We start from the raw sequence: 20,698 nt of genomic DNA, 5'->3' as shown, positions 1-20,698 counted from the left end.
GATCGACGCTAGGTCGTTTCCACGGATTGCGATTCAATCGCGTTCTCACGACACCACGCTTGCGCTTGTCAACTACATACGTCGACGATCAAACGACACACTTCTGCATCGCGTCTCGCCTAACAAATTCGGTTGCTCAGTTAATGTGATCGCGCTACACTACCGGCTTGCGCATCCGGCGCCGATGACTGCATCTCGTCTCGCCGCTACCTAGCAACGGGATCGGTCCTTTAACATCCTCCGTTGCTAGTCTACCACGGCCTCTTGGACGATTCGAAGTCCTGTTACCTCACGGAGAGGAATAAACTCAGTCCGTGTTTTGGGGGGCCGGTCGTGAGGCAGGCAACAAATCAGGAAGGGCCCTCCCCCGATGCCTGGAATCGTCAACATGGAGAATGGAGGTTTGAACGGCACACACCTGCATCATGACAGAAACATGAAGGCCAACGGTATCAATGGTGGGAAGATGGAGGGCCAGCCATCGCCGAACAAGGGCAAGGCACCGGCCGAAACACCAGCGTCAGACAACATTGCGAATGGCGCTCCGGACTCACAAGGCAAGCAGCAATCCCAGATGTCTACCGGCCTTACATTGCAGCAAAAACCGAGGATGAACGACCTACCCGAGGAAATCGTCCACATTACACAAGGATACATCCCATTGTCAATGATCGTGTCGCGACTCGCGCAACGCACCCACGAAGATTTACAGAAAACGATCTTGGACATGGCGGCCATTAAGTGGGCGCCACCTGCTGTGAACGAAAACACACCCCACGGTACTGACGCACCGGACGATATGTCGGAAGGGAACAAGAGAAGGAAGATGCTCATGCTGAAGTTTGCTCAAGATGCGCATTCTAAATGGGTCAAGGCTCTCGTCATCACGGACTGGAGCAGAAACGCAGAGGCTGTCAGCAAGCTCATTGATATCAAGGCGCATATCGACTCCAAGCGAATGCTCTTCGATTTTTGCCAAGACTTGTTGATCGACTTGAAGCGATCCCTCATTTCTGCGCGGCTCCCCAATCCCGACTTGAAGACTGCTTTGCAGGTTCTGACGACTGGTGAAGCGTCATGGATTCCCGAGGTCAGTTTACCCCATCGTACAGCAGAAGCTTCTCTGCTAACGCTCCATCATAGCCGGGTTACATTCCGCCGCCACCCCTGACACCGGAAGAGCAGCTGAAGTGGATCGACGATCTCAACACCATGCTCTCGTTGCGCCTGAATCTGGACGACTACGACAAGATACCGTATCAGTTCAAGAACTACACCATACAGTCGGGCAGAGTTACTTTCAAGGTGAAGGGTGAGTTTGAGGTGGATTTGACCATCGCAGATGAGGATTTTACGAAGCAGTTTTGGTTCATTGACTTCCGGTTTGCCTTCTCGCCATCGTCGAGCAAGCTTTCCGATGCTCTAGTGTCATACCTCGAATTAAAGGTTAACGAGGTTCTGGGTCAAGACGGCCTAGAGGGATGCTATCGATTCCTCCACGAGTTCGTCCTCACTCACAAGATCAACGAACTCAGACGACAAGCTCTCGAGTTAAGTCGCAGCACATGGACCGGAACATTAATGGTAGAACCTCTGAACCGAGCTCTGGCCCTCCAGTACTGGACCACTCGGTACGGACCCAATGGGCCCAAGAGCTGGGTCATGATTGCTGTCAATAGTGCCAAAAAGACCAACGGGCAAACTGATCCAAAACACTCCAGTCGCCTGGTTGCACGATGGTACCGGGACAACAAAGAGGTCCGAGACGTCTTGCTGCCATTCGATGTCGACAACTTGTGCGCTGAGGATTTGCTCAAGACTGCCGTCGCCAGACATGTGGAGCATATTCTCTCTTCCATCCACACCAAACTTTTGTCATATCCCCGGTTCGTGAAGAGGGAGTCTTCCATGACTCTCAAGATCTCACGAACAGAGCCGATGGAATCGTCTTTGAGCATGCAACTAGGCTCGCGAGACAATGCCACCCTTATTATACAACCGGTCACCGGCTTTGCAGCTATCAAACCTCATACAAAGTACTCACTCAACGGCGAGAACCGGCTCAACTACGGTGGCAAGGATCCTGCTGAGGATGGCGTTACCTGTCTGGAAAACATTCGTTGGGGTTATGTCATCGAAGAGTTCAATCGCAGAGGACGGAGCGTGGGCTGGAGGGGTTGCAAAAGCCCGATTGGAAGTGAAGACATCAAACAAATCATTCGGACTCGCGAGGCCTTCCAGACCATCTTCCTGCAGCGTCAAGGTCTAGACCAGGAATGGTTTGTCATGGTGTCCTTGAGCCTGAGCGGGGACGAATGGTGGTTGCTCGAAGTGTGAGTTTGCCCTCCTTGAACACTGCTCATAGCGCATGACTGACAAACATAGCGACCGCAATACGCCAGCACGTCCAATCAAGTTTCAAACCAAGCTAGAACTTACTCGAGGGCAACCCGACCTGGATGATACTTTCTGGTCGAATTTGACGCTCTTTGTTACTGGCATTATCACTCAAGCCACTGACCTGGAAGATCTGCACCAAAGGGAGGTCAAGTACCTGAGGAGAGAGTCAACGAACTACGCATTACCGCAACAAATTCGGCTCCCGTCTCTGCTTCTCAGACTGTCTCAGATACTGCAATCATCCGATACCAGTTCGCATAATACATCAAAAGAGGCACCGAACGGGTCCGGCAACCACAATTCATCTTGGGCCCAGGATCAAATTGAGGTTAAGTTCAAGGGGCTTCAACCTCAGCCCTCGGGCACACAGGGCGCAGATGGCAACGCTCACTCAGGCGCTGATGCACTTGAGAACGTCCGACTCAATACTATAGTTGACGCTATCGTTCGAGTCAAGGACAAGGCGAAATTTGCGCTGCTAAAGGGTCGCATCGACCGGGACATATGTTTCAATCCTAGGAAGGGCGAGTTCATCTTTCGGATTCGCCAATTGGTTGGGCAACCTATTCTGAGAACTCTGACAACCCACGTCAAGTCCATTGATCGCCTCGTAGGCTTTCTTGAAGCCATGGGCAAAGCACGGGGCGACGTCAAGTGCGAGCGTGTCAGTCTCCGGCAAGTCATTTTCACTTACAGCGACATCAAAATGCCTAGCGAAAGCGACACAATCCAAAAGCCCAAGCGTTGGCGGGTCTCCCTCGACTTGGCTAAGAGCGACATCCGGATGTACTTGGAAAGGGGAAACCCGCACGTAAAAGTACTCGATCTACTGACGACTCTTGTCAATACTCCAAATGGTCTCAAAGCAATACTCATCTACATGCCGTTATTGCTACCGATTCTCAAAACTCTTGACAACATTGAGTCGAAGTGGGAACCACTGGCAACGACGAACCAAGGTCGTCTAGACATATTTGCAAGGACCATCGACTGGGTTGCCCTCCGTTACACTCTGCCTGGACCCAATGGCCAAAAGCGAATTCTCGGCCTAGAAATCAGAAGCAAGGTGCGGCGCAGTGACGTTTGGTGGTATTTCACCCGAGCGACATCGGGCCCGGGCGGGCCACCACCCCCTGAAGAGGAGTTCAACAGGGTTTTGAAGGGGATATGGGAATCTCACGGCGACGGATGGAGGGGTCTCATGACGGGCGCAGCTGCCCTTCCTGGACCTAGCACCATGCAGTTGCTCACGAAGCTCGACGATGCTGTACGAGCATATGCTGTGACTGGTGACATCAGCGAGGCACCCTCCACACAGGGGGCACAAACACAATCGAGCCAGACATTCTCGGTTAACCAGTCCTTCAGCACGCAGCCCACAAGCGTGAGCCAGGGAAGCAACAGGAGCAGCGGAGGGAGCAAGCAGGCGCCGTTGGTGCTCGACTAGATATTGGTCCCGGTATTCGGTATCGGCATGTGAGCAACAAAAGAAAACAGCAGAGGTCTCGACATGGGGCAACTCACAGCCCGCTGGCGCACATATCCGATCAGCGAGCAAGGTGGAATGCCACCTGTATTTTTTTTTCTTTTTGATTGGTTTTTTTCCCTATCAGTGGTGGCGTCGTGATACCAAGGGAAGGGTACACAGGAGAGCGAGGGACATAGATGGCGCGGATAACGCGCATGCCTTTAAGATAAGACTAATCGCCCACGATTAGTAAAAAGTCGCAAAGATACCTCATAAACATGTAAACTCGTCAACGCTGGTGTTCTTTAGTGTCGCATGATGGCTTATTCAATAACCTCCGCCAGGAGAGTACACTATATGAATTGATATATCCGGTTTTTTATATCTTCGTCCAAGAATTCTCGCTCTCGCTCTATCTAAGCTTTTTTTAATTTCGTCGTAACGTACAAGTAGAGTGTATAATACACTAATGTCTTGGAGAGAGGGCCCCTCAGCCACTCAGCGGAGGTAGTTCCTCCACCCGATCGTCTCCTCGATATCGCGCCCGATGGACTTCAAGTGCGCCCGCGGCACTTGAAACAGGTCCGTCTGCCGGTTACGGAACTGCGCCAGACCGGTGTCGCCGACGTGAGCTTGCTCCGACTGGGCGACATGCACGGCCACATCGTAACCGGCGCGAATGCCACCCGTGACGCCGATATTTGTATACGATCCGCCCGCAACAGCGAGCTTCCCGCCGTAGGCGGCGTACAGCTCGTCGTGGGCGCGGCCCATACGTTCACCGTGGCCGACGTGGTGTTGCGGGATGCAATCCTTGGCGAGTCTCGCCATGGCGAAGGCGGGCTGAGTCTTGGGGATGCCGAGATGGCGTTCAAGGACAGACTTGGCCATCTGGATGCCCTCCTCCTCGGTCGGGTGGGAGGCGTGCTGGTCCCAGTAGTGCCCGCCCATAAGGACGAAGAACTTGGTGCCCTCGGGTTCCGAGGGTGCACGAGGCACGACATCCGAGTCGAAGAAGACGCCGAGAAGGCCCTCTGGGTTCGAGTCGACGGCGCGCGGCACAAGGTAGCCGACGCCCGGGTGGGAGGCGTTCAAGCCGGGCTGCGGGTACCAGAGGTTGACGGCCATGATGGAGACATTGGGGGACCTGGCAAGGGAGGGGAGGGCGCTGTTGGTCGCGGCGGCCAGGGCGTTGCTGGTTGTTGTAGAGATGACCTTGTCGAATCTGGCCGGGGATTTGGAGGTCTTTGTTGAGAGCTGAGACGGGCATGTTAGACGACCGAGTACTGGACTACAAATGAGAGGAAAACGGGATTGCTCACAGATATTTGAGCCGCCTCGTGATCGAAGCTCAGGTCCGTCACGGGCTCGCCCAATTTGAATACGACATTCTTCCTCCGTCTCAACCCTCTCTCGAGGGCGTTCGGCAGGTCGCTCAGCCCCTTTTTGAAGAACACAAGCTGGTCCTTCTGCGCGGCCCGCGCGTAGCCCTGCAGCTCCTGATCCTTGGCCAACGTCTCGAGCAAGCCGGCCTCGCTGCGTGGGATGGTAACCCAGTCGTCACGCTCCCCCTTTTGAAAGAAGCGCCACCAGGGGCCAGGCATGAAGCTGCGCATGCTCAGCCGGTCGGCGTCGCCGCCCCAGATGCCGTGGATCATAGCCGAGGCCAGGTTGTCCGTCAACTCGGGGCGGCCAGTGGCGAAGCGGATGAAGTCGGCGACCGACATGTCGGCGGGAACGGGCTCATTACGGGCCTTTGCGCGGCGCCAGAGAAGGGTCAGGAAGCCAGGGATGGCGCCCTTGAAGGCGGCCTCGCGGAACACGTTCTTCGGGTGCATGTGGACCAGATGGTCCGGGTAGTAGATGTAGCGAGGCGGGGACTTGATGCCGAGGTACTCGCTCTGCATGTCGAGGTCTCTCATCTAGTTGGCGAAGCGTATGGTCAGCAACGATGGTCCTTCAGCATTTGAGTGCGCAAACAGACGTGGACTAACCAGATCAAAGAGGACGAAATCGTCGAACCTCCAGGTGTCCTTGCCCATCCCGCGCAGCGTCCGCGGCCCGCGCTCGAAGCGCACAATGTTCTTCTGCCCATTCACTTCGACATCGACCTCCTGCGTATGGATCCAGCCGCCCAGCCGGTTCGCCGCCTCGTACACGGTGATGTTGGACGTCTCGGGGAGCAGCTTCGCCAGGTAGTGCGCCGTCGTCAGGCCCGTAATGCCGCCGCCGATGACGGCAACCTCCTTCGGCACCCTTGCGTTCTTCCTCGGGCGCGGCGCCGCATCGGGGCTCCAGTCCGGCGCTTCCTGGCGTCGCGCAGGGGAGCTCGTCGAGAATCGCGCCGTAGCAAGGATGCCGCCGGCGGCGCCGGCACTGCATCGAGTGCTGCGAGTCGCTGCGCGGCAGAAGCGCTGCGAGTTGTAGGACCTCAGTAGAGCCATGAATGCATTGTAGGTCTGTACGGGACCATCAAGTAGGGAGAGGAGAGGGAGAGCTCTGAGAAAAGAAGAGAAATTGAGAGCACCGACCCTTCAGATTGAATTGTTCGTGGTACAAAGTGGCGTCATGGCATGGGACTAGGGTCTTGCGGCGAACAGTGATTGGGGGTGGGGCATGAACCAGAGAGCTTCTGGCTCTACCATCTTGAACTAGCATCGCCTGCTTCGTTTCTTAGTCTATTGTAGCATTTGACTGCCGTTTTGGCATGACCTAATCTTAATATTTTTCATTATTTCTAATCCCTGCAAATGAGTAGGCTGAGCGCAAGTAAAAAGGTTTGATACATATTCATAGGCGGAACAATACTGACGTCGCGGTGGCTAAGTGATAAAGCGCAGTATCTTGGAGATGATACGCAAAAGATGGAAACGTCAGGTGAGGCCAGATAAACAACTGCATTCTATGCCCCAAACGCTCTCTGGGACTGCCGTTTTGAAGTCCTCTGAGTCGTATCAGCTTGCCCGAAGCTACGTCTATAAATGATCGGAATCATTGCACCCGCAAACGCCAAAAGTGCCATACCGCTTCGGCAATACATCGTCGTCCAAATTATCATACAAAAAGTCGCCACTTCTATACCGCCAATGCCTCTGGTTTTCCGAGAGCCTGACGGCGGCCCCGAAATCGAGTGAGCCCGCAACCGTCCTCCAAGGATATACCACAGTTCGGCTGCGAGACGCCAATTCCACATTGGACCGATTCTTCACCCCATCCACTCATTCCCTTAGGTGAGTCCTTCCATGGAGACAATGCTCGCCTAGCTGATAAGTTCCTGAGCACTGGCCTGCTCCTGGTTGGCAGCACCCCCCGACTCTGGGAGAATCACTTCTGCCTGAGCGTTCGAATCTACAAATTGACGCTCACTGACGTGATCGTTGTTCCCCTCGGCAGTCCAAACCTTGTCCTTAAAAACGCCCTGTTGACCTTCCTCGTGGGTGTACATGCAGTGCGGGTTCTTGCAAGGGTTGAATCTGCATTTGACCTTGACGTGTGTAAACTTGCAACCCACAGTTGTGCACCCAGCGCCGTTGCGACACAATGGCATCTCGGGATGCTTGAAGGGGCACCTCGGGTTCGTGCAGTTGGGAAAGAACTTGCAGTCTTGCTCGTTCTGATGGGCAAGTTTCGCCGCCGGGGAGGGGTGGCGACCGACACACTTGCGGTTTTTGCATGCAGCACCAAAGGTGCAAACATCATTAATGTCGACGGTGGTGCCTGGTGGTGCTGCAGGGGATTGATGCGCAAACTTGCAATCCCGGTTGGTGCAATGCAGGTTGTACTTGCAGACGGTTTCGTCCGGGTTGGGAGCTTCGCGCTTCGATTGCGACATATCCATATCGTCCCCTTCGCCGCCTTCTCCCATTGCCGTGTCTTGTTTGTCTCTGGACTGGTGATGACGATTTCCGAAACCGCCGCGAGAGTTCTGAGTCCGGTCAAATAGTGACTTGCCTCCGCGGCGCCCGCCTCGTCCACCAGACTGGTTCATAAGCTGTTGTTGGAGTTGAGACATCATTTGTGCTTGTTGCTCCATCATCGCCATGAGGTCCATCTGCGAAGGTTGTCCTGGCGGCGGCATCCCCCACGCGGCAGCCATGGGGTTCATCCCAGGCGGTCCTCCATGCTGACCGTTCATACCTGCCATCGCATTCAGACCTGCTTGGATGTTGACACCACGGTTGTTCATCGATCGTCCGCCACGTCCCATGCCGCCTCTGGGGCCTGTGGGGGGTCCGCGGGCGTGCGAGTTGATTCTGTCGTTGCCACGAACGCGGTGGAGAACTGAGTCGCCTGATCTGTCCATAGCCTTGGACATGTGGCCGAGCAAGCGCTTCTCGCGGGCGCCTCCTCTCGGGTTGGGGCCGTTTCGCATGGAACGTGGGCCCGTCGGTCTGCGGCGGGTTAGTGGCTGATGAGCCGCAGAGATTAGGGGGGTGACAAACGCGTTTAACTCATTTCCATCGTTCGCGCCCATATCAGTGTCGAAGTCGCCGTTCCCTTGGGACATGCCAGACATTGTATCACTACCTGCCGGCTGGGAGCCGTTCAGTTGCGCATTGATATGTTCCGCTTGTTGAAACAACCATGCCGCGAAGTCCATGACGCCAGGGTCTTCCGGACTGAGGCCGAGGAGGTCAGCTGCGAGCTCGTTGGCGATCTGCTCCTGTGTGCGACCATTGGCGAGCATGAGAATGATATATTCGACGAGCGCAGCGTCGTCGTCAGAGCCTGATGCCCAGCCGGCCTCGACGAGTTTTGGCTGAATGGCGGCGCTCAAGGCATCCGCGAGCGGGGTATTGAGAACGACCTGAACCGTCATTTTGATTGACGCCGGTGTGGCGAGTATCGCGTCAAGAAGCTTCGGGTGAGAACGCGGGTCTTGGTTCGGCGGGGGGTGGAGGAGTGCTGGAAGGCAAGACGCGTTGCTGGTCGGTAGTAAAATTCGGCAAGGGCAGCGCCGGGGACTGCTGTCGACGTTTCGGTGCGGAAAGCGCGCAGTAGGATTGGGCCACCTACTTTGGGGTATATAACAGGCAAGAAAACGTATTGGGGGAGAGATGACGTTGTAAGCCGACACAAGCAACAAAAGGAATGTTGTGTATGATGGAGGAAGTGAATGGAGATAGGTAAGTGAACCAGAGAACGGTCTTGGAGATGACGGAGAATTCAGCGGGTGCTCCATAGCAGCGCTTCTGATTGGGTGAATGACAAAGGATCACGTGAGCCTTCTGCAGGTCGAGAGTGTGGCCGTCTCCCCCACCGGAGAAGGTTCAGGCGAATTCCAAGTGTGGCTTGACTAATTCAGGTACATTATTCAGCGCAACGGCGCTGCCTTCCGGCCTCTTTCCGTCTAAGCCAGCCGCACCTGGAACCGCGAGCGACTTTGTGGATATAATTAATTACATGCTCCCCTTCGTCTGCAGCTTCCCTTCGTGCACAATTCCCGAAGCCCAAGAGCGATCATAGCTCTATGAAATGGTACATGCTGTGTAGAAACAATTTTCTTCTGTCGTCACGGTCTGGTATTATTCAGTGTGAAGTGTTGACATTGACGGGGGCTGGGTGTTACTAATGTTACTCATCTGCATGTCTGCTGGGTGCTTGACTCTTGGCCCAGAATCCGGGCTTTTTGCCTGTCCAACTGGAACGTTTACTCTGCAGGAATGATACCTTGTTGAAAGGGCATGATCCTCTTGTGTCTTCTGGGCAACATTAAAGGAAGCAGTCGCTGAAAGCGACCGAACAATACACGCAAGAACGTGCATATTGTTGTATGGAAAAGTGCTTCCTGATATTTTGTGGGGAGGCGTGATATCTGACAAGAGTTGACCAGTGTGGGCGTGATTTACAGTGGAAGTTGCCCGTCAGACTCCATCATGTACTCCTGTTGCATCCTTCATGTCCGCTTGCGAAAGACTTGTGGTGGCTAAGCCGGAGAGCCTGAGACAATTTATATTTACCAAGTCGCAATACGGCCAGACTATTGAGGGTCGGTTTGCCCCTCCTCGACAGCAATGAGAGCCTACGATGGGGAAGGAAGGCCGAAGGCTAAGTGGAAGAGGCTCTTGGAAACCAATAAGACGCAAACGTCACGAGAGGATCCATCGCGTCGGCTTGCACCCATGAGGGAGCTGACCCGGGCGGAGAAGCAGCGTAAAGAAGAAGCGGGACCCAGGGATTTGCGAACTTCCCGGGAGGGCAGCCGAGAGGGTCTTTATCCCGGTGCCCGGCCTACTACACACTTGGTGTTTAACGCAGGCAACAGCCGCAAGCGCCTGATTGAAAGAGATGCTATTCTCTCAGGTCCTGCATGTGGCGTTGAAGGATCAGATCTGCTAGATGATTACCGAGTACTTATTTAGTCACCGACCAGGTTGGTGCATGCCCGAGGTCCGTCGGTGCCGCTGCCCGCCTCCGGCCGCCACGACGGTTGGTTGGGGTTTGCTGGCTACGACTCCTCTCCCTTCCCCTCCTCGCCTAACGTTCTCCTTACCTTGGCTTTTTGCCATGAACACCTCAGGGCGACCGACATTGGAGATCATAATTAATGGCCGCTCATAATATCCAGAACGGTGCACAGGCCTGGGCCTTCCTCTAGCCACTGCGATAGTGCATTTGCTATTTGCCTACGATAAACCCCTGTTGATCATCAGAGGGCTTTGTTTTGCGCCTCTGTGATTTGAGCTCGGCCACTTTCAAACCTTAAATATCATTGTCCTCGTTCCCTGCCTGCTGTTTCGAAACATTTTTTCGCCGCCATCTTCCATCTACGACTCTGCATTGTCATCGATAAACCACATCCGGGCTTGATACTACCATCATCGCCCTGCGCCTCGAGTCATCTTGAAAGCATATCCCTTGTCAGTTGCTCGTCAACAACAAATCACAGCTGAGCCTGTCCTTCTAAATTATCAAAAATTGGAGGTTTGGGGAAAGGGTGAAGAAGAAGAAAAATTTCAACATACTTGGTCGTACCATTTTCATTGCCCAGCTCAACACGACGGGTTGCAAGTTGCCCTACATAAGACCTGTTCGCCGGCCTACCAAGCTCCAAGTTCCAAATTCTCAATCTTGTTTTCGTTTTTACACCACTCCATTAGACCGGATCATCCCGAGGACCTCCCCCACGATCAACCAGCCCCCCTCATCCCCCCCTCCGTCGATTAGCAAGTAGTGCCGGTTATCTATCAAGCTTCCCAGATTGACGTAACGTTGCCCTGTGGACGGCGGGCACATACAGTCGCACACTGCCAATTGGCCGGCCTGCTACCCAACCACCAACAGCCCATCTAGACCGGCTGCACGGTATCCTTGAAGGGAGGCTAAGAACGTCCACAGGCAACTGCTGCGTTCTCGTATGTCTTTCTTCTGCTGCAGGGCAAACACGGTCACGCTTGCCCCCATTGTTTCTTAAGCAGCCTCGGCCCCTAATCTCACTTCTTTGACCAGCATCTCATTTTCTTCCCTCTTCGTTTCCCACATCGGCCCTCCAACTCTGCTAATATGTTATTCTCTTTTCTACTCATCTCCCTCTCTCTCGCCCTGGACCAAGTTCACGCTGGTATCTGGCCGGCGCCTAAAAAGCTGTCTACTGGCAAAGATGTCCTGTTCATAAGCCAAACACTGGAAATTACATACAATGGAGGATCTGTACGCTGGCTCTCTTCTTCCAATCCCTCCCCCGTCGACGAGACACAACTTACTGAGAGTTTCTTTCACGCGCAGCTGCCCTACACATATGGCTACAACCCGGCCCCAGGATCGACCTTTGACAGCAAAGACATTGTGCAGGGTGGCGTATCACGCGCCATGGGTGCCATTTTCCAGCAGAACTTTGTTCCGTGGAAGTTTCATAAGAAAAATAGCGACTTCGAGCCGGACGTCTATGCGACAGACAAGAAATCGGTCAAGTCATTGCAGATTACCCAAACCGGTGAGGACGAGCCCTGCACGTTTAAGCCAGCTGCCGGCGATGTGGACGAGTCCTACGCGCTGAACATTACCGAGGACGGTTCAGCCATACTCGTGGCCAATTCTTCCACCGGTGTCCTGAGAGGGCTAGAGACATTTGTGCAACTCTTCTACCAACACACATCAGGAACTTCCTGGTACACCCCGTTGGCCCCCGTCGCCATCGAAGACGCGCCGGAATATCCCCATCGTGGGATTCTCTTGGATGTGGCGCGGAACTTCTTTCCAGTCCAAGACGTCCTGAGGGTGATAGACGCCATGTCTTGGAATAAGCTCAACCGTATCCACATTCACGCCACGGACTCGCAGTCATGGCCGCTCGACATTCCTGCGATGCCGGACCTGTCTGCCAAGGGCGCCTACCGAAAGGGACTCTCCTACACACCCGAGGACCTGGCGAAGATCCAAGAATATGCAGTTCACCGAGGAATTGAGCCCATCATTGAGATTGACATGCCAGGCCACATTGGCTCTGTCTCCTTCGCATACCCGGAGCTCATCGTGGCCTACAACGAGAAGCCATACTACTGGTGGTGCGTGGAGCCGCCTTGCGGCGCCTTCAAGATGAACGACACCAGGGTGGATGAATTCCTGGACAAGCTCTTTGATGACCTTCTGCCGAGGGTCAAATCCTACTCGGCATACTTTCACACTGGTGGCGACGAGCTGTACAAGAATGACTCGATGCTGGATGAGGGAATCAGATCCAACTCGAGCGACGTCTTGCAGCCCCTCTTGCAGAAATTCATGGACAAGAACCACGCCCGAGTTCGCAAGCATGGACTGGTACCTTTTGTATGGGAGGAGATGCCGCTCGAGTGGAACATCACGCTCGGAGACGACGTTGTCATCCAGTCATGGCTAGGGGGTGACTCTGTCAAGACTTTGACAAGCAGGGGCCATCAAGTGATTGACAGCAACTACAACTACTGGGTGAGTGTGCAAGCCGTGGCTTGGAGGGGTGATTTGGCTGACAAGACAGTACGCCGACTGCGGCCGAGGAGACTGGCTGAACTTCGACAACGGAGCGGCTTTCGAGAACTTCTTCCCATTCACCGACTGGTGCACGCCGGCGAAGGGATGGCGCCTCATGTACGCGCACGACCCGAGAGCCAACCTCACCGACGAGGAGGCCAAGCTCGTGCTCGGAGGGGAGGTGGCCGCATGGAGCGAATCGATCGACCCCATCAGCATCGACGGGATCCTGTGGCCGAGGGCCAGTGCGGCCGGCGAAGTGTTGTGGTCGGGTCGGCGGGACGAGTCGGGACAGAACAGAAGCCAGTACGACGCGGCACCGAGACTGGCCGAGTTCAGGGAGAGAATGGTTGCGCGGGGCGTGAGATCGGAGCCGGTGCAAATGACCTTCTGCACCCAAGGCGACGCGACCGAGTGCGCCTGGCCCATGTAAGGGCTTAGGTCGAGAAGTCACGGGGCACCTCAGACACTTGGTATATACTTTTCTGTACACTTCTTAGATGGCCAGGCCCTGTGCCCGACGCCCAATGACATTACATGAATAATGAATGGACTATTCCGGGGGCAGCGTGGGAAGCCGGGGGTTGTTCGTAAGTTACACTACGTACCTTGGGCACTCACCCGTCGAGCCAGCAACCAAGCGCCGTCGGGACTCAGGGTTGGGCCCGTTGGACCGAAGGTTCATCCGGATGTCCTGCGGGAGCTTGCGGCAAAAAGACGATACAGGTATCCGTAAGCTCGACCAAGGTACAGTAGAGTGGGTGAGCATCTACACCAAGTTGCGCGTGTAGGGACTCGGCATAAACGCCCTGGTACGAGATGTGACGAATCCACCCAGTAGCTAGAGGCCGATCTGGGTGGGTCCAAGCTGCAAATGGGCAGAATTTTCAGGGAGCAGCTGCGCTGTTATGAGCTGCTCGGAATCGCGAGAAAAGCAGGCTGTTCTTCAGAACACGGCCTCACGGCTCAACTCAGCCCTCGAAACATCTGACATGAAAAATGAAGCCCAACGTCACTCGCCTCGGCAGTGGGAGGTAGCTGCGATGTGCTAATGTATTACATCGTATGTGCACGGCGCTAGTGCGGGAGAAGGGGGGTTCCAGAAGGGAGCCCTATTCGACGTTGGGAACAGTAAGGGGGGGGGCAATTGCGGGGGAAGCTTGGAGCGGAGGCATGTGGGGACCGCGGTTGCAGCAGCTCAAGATTATTATTCCCCTTCTGGGTATTCAGATCGCGATGGAGACCCACCCTGTCTGTGTGCTTAGTACCTTAACTTACCTACGGTAGGTTGGGATGTATCCGCGCAGGGGGGGGGGTTCAAAGTATATTTGGTGACGCCCTGTCTACACTACGATTACTGAGTGTAGGTGTATGTCAGGGTTATAGAAGCCCGTACCGTAATGGAAGACAGGGGCTTTCCATGTCGATTAAAGAACGGCATCCATCTGTTTCGAGACAGGTCACAGGTGTGATGCGATGGAGGTTGTATGTCCGTATCCGTACCTAGTGTATACAAAAGACTTTAGCACCAGGTAGGTAAGTCTACCTACCTACGCAGTAGAGAGAAAGAACCTTTGCCGGGCTCGCCAGATGCAGCCAGCGCACCTTGCGTAGCCGAGGTCTCGGTAGGTCATTGGAGTCTATTCATACCTACCTTACCTTGCAGCTATCTTCCGATGGGTTTTCTCCGCGCCATAGTAAGATGCCAATTCTCTGATGGAAAGAGACGGCGCAACACATGCCAGCTTGGGTCTAGACTATGCTAACCTAATTTTTTTGGTGCAAAGCCCCTACCTAGGTTCACCGTCGTCTCCCGGAATGGCCCAGGGACGCCAGTTCTGGATGTTCGTCCTTCTTAGCTTTCCGACCTGCAGTCATTCGGTTGAGCAGCGATTAGTTGACCGCCGCGGGTCGACTTTTCTTTGCTCGGGGCAGGGTCATGCAGGAGGCATGTGGGTGAGCTGCAGATCAGCCAAGACGTGCCGAAGTGCTTCGCTTATAATGCGGAGTCGAACCTGGCGACCCGACCAAAGACGAGCATGGAATGTAGCACCTATTACTCCGTACCTGGTGTTCCATGCCATGTGGCCGCTGGTACGCCGAAGGGTAAGTGTTTCGGCGGCCGCGGGGCTCTCTTATTACTATTATCATCATTTTGTATTTTGTTTCTTTTCTTTTTCAGATACATGTTGAAGGCGATACTGGAAAGGATCGGTGATTGATGTGATTTGCTTTGCAGTCAGCAGTCTCATGGATATCTGCTTTGGGCCGTCTTGGCACACGCTCGTCGCCTTCTGGCGGTGGGTCCCACCTCGCTCGTCTTTCGTGCTCTTAGACCTACCTATCTCCCCGAAGCATGCATGCCTGACCTCATCAGATCAAGCCAGCCCGGTCCGAATGGATCCCTACGGCCTGCTTCCGAGAATTCCTCCCCCGTGACCGAAGTACAACCTTCTGGACACCAAGTGTGGACAAGGAACTGGGACTCTGGAATCGGTGGGCTAGGTACGGAGTATTTGGCCGCTGCTTTCATACGGTGTGCAGTGTTTAACTCACTCACTCGGTGCACACCTACTTAATAGCTTCAGTCTCACCTTCCTGCCCTCGTAATTCAGATGATCATGCCCATAACTCTACCTACCTACCCAGGTGGTTCGGATTCTTTTATCATTCCGTCCCTCCGTGGCACCCGGTCTTGTCTACCTACTTAATCCGCCGCTGCGTCTTTCTTCCCTTGTGAGACTCGGTGCTTTCTTCCCCTACCATTGTGCCCGTCGACAGCCCACGGCATTTGCTTCAGGGCCTTTCTTAAATACAACCTGACTCGGCTCCGGCATTTACACGTCCTGGTCCCGCCAAACACTTGATTTGCACCTTTTGCATCGTCTTTGCCTCTCGTCTTCACTCTTCTCGTGCGAGCAACCCCACCGAAAGCAACAAGTCCTGCGCCATCCAACTCTCGCCATGGGCTTGGTCGAGGACGTTCTCGAGTATGTCAACCTCAAGGTGGTAGTCATCTTCAGCGTTGCGGCATGGTGGTTGTGGATCGCTGTTCGACGTTTCGATGAAACTATTCGACTGCGCCGTTTGGCGCCCGGTGTTCGAGGACAACCGCTTGAGTCTCGCCTACCTGGTGGTAAGTGCCGTCTACTTGACTTGGACTGCTCACTGGCTGTGAGACGGACAAGTATACCGTTTTGGGCCATTGTTCACTTGCAAACCCCCAGGCATCGACTTCATCTACAAGGCTGTCCGCGCGACCATGAATCACAAAAACGTCGAGTTCTGGACCGACAGGCTCTCCGTGGTAAAGGGATGGACCGGCGAGAGGAGGCTCCTCTTCGGCATGCGCATTATCTTCACCGCCGACCCCGAAAACATCAAAGCCATCCTGGCCGCTCAGTTCTCCGACTATGGCAAGGGCGAGCCTTTCCACCAGGAGTGGAACGAGTTCCTCGGCGACAGCATCTTCACCACCGACGGTGACCAGTGGCACGCCAGCCGTCAGCTCATCCGGCCACAGTTCATTAAGGATCGCGTCAGCGACCTGCACACCTTCGAGTCGCACATACAGATCCTGCTCAAGGCCATCGCCAATGGCGGCGCCCTCAACGGCGAGGACCAGCCCGTCAACATGGATGCCGTGGACGGCAAAGTCCTCGATATATCCGAGCCCTTGTTCCGTTATACCCTTGACGTCGCTACCGACTTCCTTCTGGGACAAGATGTGAAGTCGCTTTCGTAGGTGTCCCCTGTTCATGTGCACCAACCGCATCCGCACTCTAGACTAACGCGGCCCTCTGTCTCTCAGAACCCCCAGACAGGAGTTCGCCGAAGCCTTCAACGAAGTGCAGCGAGTACAGAACATCATCGCTCGCGCGTCGACGGTGCGGTTCCTTGTACCACGCTTCTCGTTTCGCTCAGGTCTCAAGGTTATCAACCGTTTCGTCAACAAGTTTATCGAGAAGGCACTACGCCTCAGCCCCGAGGAACTCGCCTCCAAGACCAAGTCCGACCAAGGCTACACCTTTCTCCACGAGCTCGCCAGCTTCACCCGCGACCGCAAAGTCCTCCGCGACCAGATCGTTGCTGTGCTTCTCGCTGGTCGCGACACTACCGCCGCAACCCTCTCCTGGGCCCTCTATGAATTGGGCCGCCACCCGGAAGCCGTTCGCAAGTTGCGTGCCGAGATCATCGAGCAGGTCGGCCTCGAGCGCGCCCCCACGTACGCCGACCTCAAGAACATGAAGTACCTCCAGAATGTCATGAACGAGACTCTGCGCCTGTACCCAGTGGTCCCCTTCAATGTCCGTCTGGCCCTTAAGGACACAACCCTCCCTGTCGGCGGCGGTCCGGACGGCACGCTTCCCTTGGCCGTCCTCAAGGACACACCGATCGGATACTCGACATTTATGATGCAGCGGCGCGAGGACCTGTACCCGCCCGTATCCGAGACCTCGGCGCATCCGAGTGAGTTCTCGCCTGAGCGGTGGTTCAACTGGCAGCCCAAGCCGTGGACATACATCCCCTTCAACGGTGGCCCGCGTATCTGCATTGGTCAGCAGTTCGCCCTGACCGAGATGGGCTACACGCTCTGCCGTTTATTCCAGAATTTCGAGAGAGTTGAGAGTTACATGGATGCAATTGATGGCGGGCATCCGAAGCTCAAGGCCGAGATTGTATTGCAGCCTGGCGATGGTGTCAAAGTGGCTTTCTGGCGCGCGGGCAAGGCGTAAGCTAGACCGAGGAACCGAGAACCCTCATGGAAAAGACACTCTTTTTTTTGCACGATGACGACTTGTGGAGAGGTGTCGGGAACGATCATCTCAACTGCGGGATCGATAATGGCAAGATGGTACCGACGGAGATCGGCTTCAAACTGTTAACAAGTGTGACGACGACGACGACGACGATGACGACGACGACGACTATAGTAGACAGGCGATCACAACAAGTAAGGAGGTTGAAATAAGTCTCCTCGCCTCAACAAGTGGCACGGGACGACCCAGCCGCAAGCTGCACACGTCTTACTGCTCACGTGGTCCAGAATCGCTAGTAGATCGAGAAGATTAGTGAAAGATACAATGGCCGTAAGTAGATGGCCGGAATATCTTAGTCGGTTGCCGCGTGCTGAGGTGAGCAGCCCTGCCAGCGTAGGCTGACTGCTGATGTGCGTGGTTCCTCTTAGATAGGATGGAGCCGTGCGTGATTGGTCCATCTGGCACAGCGTTGCAAGCACATTATTGAATACATAGGAAGGAAGGCTCTTGAGGATGCGGACCGGTCTTGGGATATTAACAAGCACGGTGCATTCGCACTAACTCTCAGTTTGTTGGATAACGTAAGAAAAAACCAGAGTCTTCGTTCCAAGTACCAATAGATTACAACTAACCTGCAAAAGTTGCCATTCTTCGTGTTGTTCATAAACTAGAGAGATCTTTGTCTATCTAGCTCTTATCCCCATTCTTTCCGTAACCGATGACCAAGTCATGCGGCATGCAATGCGAATGCGGCGTCTTATCAACATCCAACACCCTGCCGTTGAACAAACCGACTATGAGAAGCAATGCCAATCTGCCCAAACAAACAAAACAAAACAAAACAAAACGATGCTCCAACAAATGACCATTCAAAAAAGAAGACGTACAAGAAGGAAATAAATCCGAACCCCAAGGACAAGAATAAGCGACTGACTCGGAATCAGGAAAGACGGAAGCTCTCCCTGATGGCGGCGCCCAAACGCTGGATGGCCTCGTCCATGTCCTTCTCGCTGGCCGAGGCAAAGGTGGCGCGGAAGAAGAGGTTCTTGAGCGGCGTGTCTTGCTCAGTGCGGAACCACGACCCGCGGGCGCAAAGGACGCCCTTGTCGATGCAGGAGTTGAAGATCTCCTCCTCGATCTCGAGCAGCGGGCGCGAGGGGCCGTCCGGGTGGGCGGAGTGATCGATCTCGAGCCACAACTATCACGGGAGTAAGTAAGTGGGGGAAAGGTTTGTAGGGGCGCAACGAGAACAGGCCGGACGACGCATGGTTGGCCAGAAGGTGAGAATCAAGCGCGTGAGATAAAGAGCGAGAGGGATGGGGGCAAACTCACAAACATGCCGGCTACAGGCGGCGTCCAGCCCACGATGGCACGAGGGAGATGTCTCTCGCAGGCGGCCAGGAGCCAGTCGCGACGTTTCGCGTACTCCATGCTCAGGTTCATGAGCCACTGCAGGTACCCCTCGTGGCCCCATGTCTCGTCGAGTAGCTTCCACACGGCAATCTGCGAGAGGCCCGAAGGTCCCTGATTGGCGACCTCGGCGTGGCGGATGAACCTCTCGATGACCTGAGCCGAGGCCGTCACCCACCCCAGCCGCGATCCCGGCATGAGGACCTTGGAGAAGGAGTCCATCCGCAGCACGCGGCCGTCCGTGTCCATGCTCAGCAGCGAGGGGATCAGCGTGCCGAGGAACTCGGTGACGGAGGCCGGGGGAGGCGCCGAGGGCGCGTCCGGGCCGGTGTAGGGCTGCATCTGGATGAAGTAGTAGGGCTCGTCCTCGATGATGTACAGGTCATGCTTCTGCGCCACGGCGTAGATGGCCCGCCTGCGCGCGGCGGACTGCGTCGCGCCTGTAGGGTTCTGGCCCGAGGGGACGGTGTACAACAGGTGGGGTTTCCGACGGCCGCCTCGGGCTTCCGGGTCCCACTCGGTGAGGATTTCGTCCATGGCCTCCGGGAGCAGACCCTCGGCGTCGATGGGGACGCCGACGGCCTTGATGCCGAGCGGGCCGATGGTCTCGAGTGCCGTGGAGAAGCTGTACTCCTCGGTGAGGACCGAATCCCCACGGTCCTTGTCGCAGAACAGACGGAGTGTCTGCTCTAGGGCGGCAGTGCTGCCGACGGTTTGGCAGCATTGCCAGTCGGCGTAGGGGGGGTTGTAGACGAGCTCGGTGTGCTCGGTGACGAAGCGCATCATCTGCGCGGAGCCGGTGGACTGGGTGTAGTTGAGGGCGATGGAGAGGTCGTACTCTGCGCTGGGCTGCTCCGGGTCGCGGGTGTCGTACTTGCCGACGGTGAGGGTCTGGCCCGAGGCGATGGTCTCGGCTTCGGAGAAGTGCGGGGCCGTGGGAACCCGGAGGGAGAGCTCGGCGTAGGGGAAGTAGGCGCTCGAGGGGAGCCCGCCGCCGAGAGAGATAAGACCCGGTTTCTTGAGGTGGCGCGCGGCCTGTTTCAAGGAGCAAGGGTGCCGGGAGAGGGATTCCGGCGACAAGTGGTCTGGAGGCGGTGAGTGAGGTGAGTGGGAGAGAGCCGAGGCGCAAGGGAGGAAAGGGGGATTAGCTTACGGTCCCAGCGCTTTGCTGCAGACTTGCCAACGGCCTGTGGGTGAGGGTTAGCATGTTCGCAGTGAGCGTTGTGAGCTGGGAGTGTTCGACATACGGGAGCCTTGAACATGTCACTATCCGATGCCGCAGCCACGCCCGCTATCAGTTTGCCGGCCTTGGCCCTGCGTTCCCGGACGCCATCGAAAGGCGAGGGCTCCTGTCTCTTCTCGAAGGTGGCCTTCCTCTCGATGGGTGCGGCGTCCGCCACGGAGCGATCGCTGGACTTTGAGTGGAATGCCCGCTGGGCGAGTGGTACAGGAGTCACGGGGGCAGACCCCAGGCTCCGGAGCCGGAGGTCTGTAAGCCAAGCCGTCCGGGCGTTTGACAGGGAACGAGTGGCCCGCGGGAGAGAGCCATTGAGACCACGGCGAGCGGCTCTCGAGTACATGATTACCAGATCTGGTTTACTGGGGACGTGCTGAGGAGGGAGATGCGAAGGTATATCGCAATATTTATGAGGGTGTCTGGAAGTCATGTCAAGACAATGCCGTTCAACGGGAATTCGAGATAAAGGGCGTAGGG

At 55.5% G+C, this 20,698-nt stretch overlaps 6 protein-coding genes across 6 annotated transcripts; 3 read left to right on the top strand and 3 right to left on the bottom strand.

Moving 5' to 3' along the window:
• Positions 1-388: 388 nt before the first annotated feature.
• Positions 389-3,847, top strand: LY79DRAFT_574924 (mediator complex subunit MED14; the record flags this gene model as incomplete). Its single annotated transcript, XM_060559653.1, has 3 exons — positions 389-1,090; positions 1,144-2,333; positions 2,386-3,847. The coding sequence occupies 3 exons, from the start codon at positions 389-391 to the stop codon at positions 3,845-3,847; spliced, it is 3,354 nt and encodes a 1,117-aa protein (XP_060421160.1).
• A 259-nt stretch (positions 3,848-4,106) lies between these two features.
• On the bottom strand, positions 4,107-6,489 carry LY79DRAFT_27174 (protoporphyrinogen oxidase). The gene is made up of 3 exons (XM_060552029.1): positions 5,863-6,489; positions 5,191-5,790; positions 4,107-5,125 (listed from the first exon to the last, which is right to left on the bottom strand). The coding sequence occupies exons 1-3, from the start codon at positions 6,310-6,312 to the stop codon at positions 4,367-4,369; spliced, it is 1,809 nt and encodes a 602-aa protein (XP_060421159.1). The 5' UTR covers positions 6,313-6,489; the 3' UTR covers positions 4,107-4,366.
• A 638-nt stretch (positions 6,490-7,127) lies between these two features.
• LY79DRAFT_664898 (uncharacterized protein) lies at positions 7,128-8,687 on the bottom strand (the record flags this gene model as incomplete). The annotated part of the gene is made up of 2 exons (XM_060562983.1): positions 7,128-8,259; positions 8,311-8,687. The coding sequence occupies 2 exons, from the start codon at positions 8,685-8,687 to the stop codon at positions 7,128-7,130; spliced, it is 1,509 nt and encodes a 502-aa protein (XP_060421158.1).
• A 2,684-nt stretch (positions 8,688-11,371) lies between these two features.
• LY79DRAFT_664897 (family 20 glycosyl hydrolase) lies at positions 11,372-13,247 on the top strand (the record flags this gene model as incomplete). The annotated part of the gene is made up of 2 exons (XM_060562982.1): positions 11,372-12,772; positions 12,822-13,247. The coding sequence occupies 2 exons, from the start codon at positions 11,372-11,374 to the stop codon at positions 13,245-13,247; spliced, it is 1,827 nt and encodes a 608-aa protein (XP_060421157.1).
• A 2,339-nt stretch (positions 13,248-15,586) lies between these two features.
• Positions 15,587-17,655, top strand: LY79DRAFT_27081 (cytochrome P450). The gene is made up of 3 exons (XM_060552020.1): positions 15,587-15,950; positions 16,042-16,555; positions 16,626-17,655. The coding sequence occupies exons 1-3, from the start codon at positions 15,779-15,781 to the stop codon at positions 17,548-17,550; spliced, it is 1,611 nt and encodes a 536-aa protein (XP_060421156.1). The 5' UTR covers positions 15,587-15,778; the 3' UTR covers positions 17,551-17,655.
• An 859-nt stretch (positions 17,656-18,514) lies between these two features.
• Positions 18,515-20,564, bottom strand: LY79DRAFT_664895 (aromatic amino acid aminotransferase; the record flags this gene model as incomplete). The annotated part of the gene is made up of 4 exons (XM_060562981.1): positions 18,515-18,772; positions 18,907-20,069; positions 20,138-20,171; positions 20,232-20,564. The coding sequence occupies 4 exons, from the start codon at positions 20,562-20,564 to the stop codon at positions 18,515-18,517; spliced, it is 1,788 nt and encodes a 595-aa protein (XP_060421155.1).
• Between the last annotated feature and the right edge of the window lie 134 nt (positions 20,565-20,698).

This window comes from Colletotrichum navitas (genome assembly GCF_030913465.1).
Source record: "Colletotrichum navitas strain CBS 125086 chromosome Unknown LY79scaffold_1, whole genome shotgun sequence".
In the NCBI taxonomy this organism is placed as follows: domain Eukaryota; kingdom Fungi; phylum Ascomycota; class Sordariomycetes; order Glomerellales; family Glomerellaceae; genus Colletotrichum; species Colletotrichum navitas.
Note: the sequence above shows the minus strand (reverse complement) of the source record. Positions and strands in the feature narration are given on the sequence as shown.

Coding starts and splice junctions, on each gene's coding strand:
- LY79DRAFT_27081 (XM_060552020.1), top strand. CDS start 15,779: ATGGGCTTGGTCGAGGACGTTCTCGAGTATGTCAACCTCAAGGTGGTA. Junction 15,951..16,041: donor TGAGTCTCGCCTACCTGGTG/GTAAGTGCCGTC, acceptor GCAAACCCCCAG/GCATCGACTTCATCTACAAG. Junction 16,556..16,625: donor CAAGATGTGAAGTCGCTTTC/GTAGGTGTCCCC, acceptor TCTGTCTCTCAG/AACCCCCAGACAGGAGTTCG.
- LY79DRAFT_27174 (XM_060552029.1), bottom strand. CDS start 6,312: ATGGCTCTACTGAGGTCCTACAACTCGCAGCGCTTCTGCCGCGCAGCG. Junction 5,791..5,862: donor ATTTCGTCCTCTTTGATCTG/GTTAGTCCACGT, acceptor TTCGCCAACTAG/ATGAGAGACCTCGACATGCA. Junction 5,126..5,190: donor ACGAGGCGGCTCAAATATCT/GTGAGCAATCCC, acceptor TGCCCGTCTCAG/CTCTCAACAAAGACCTCCAA.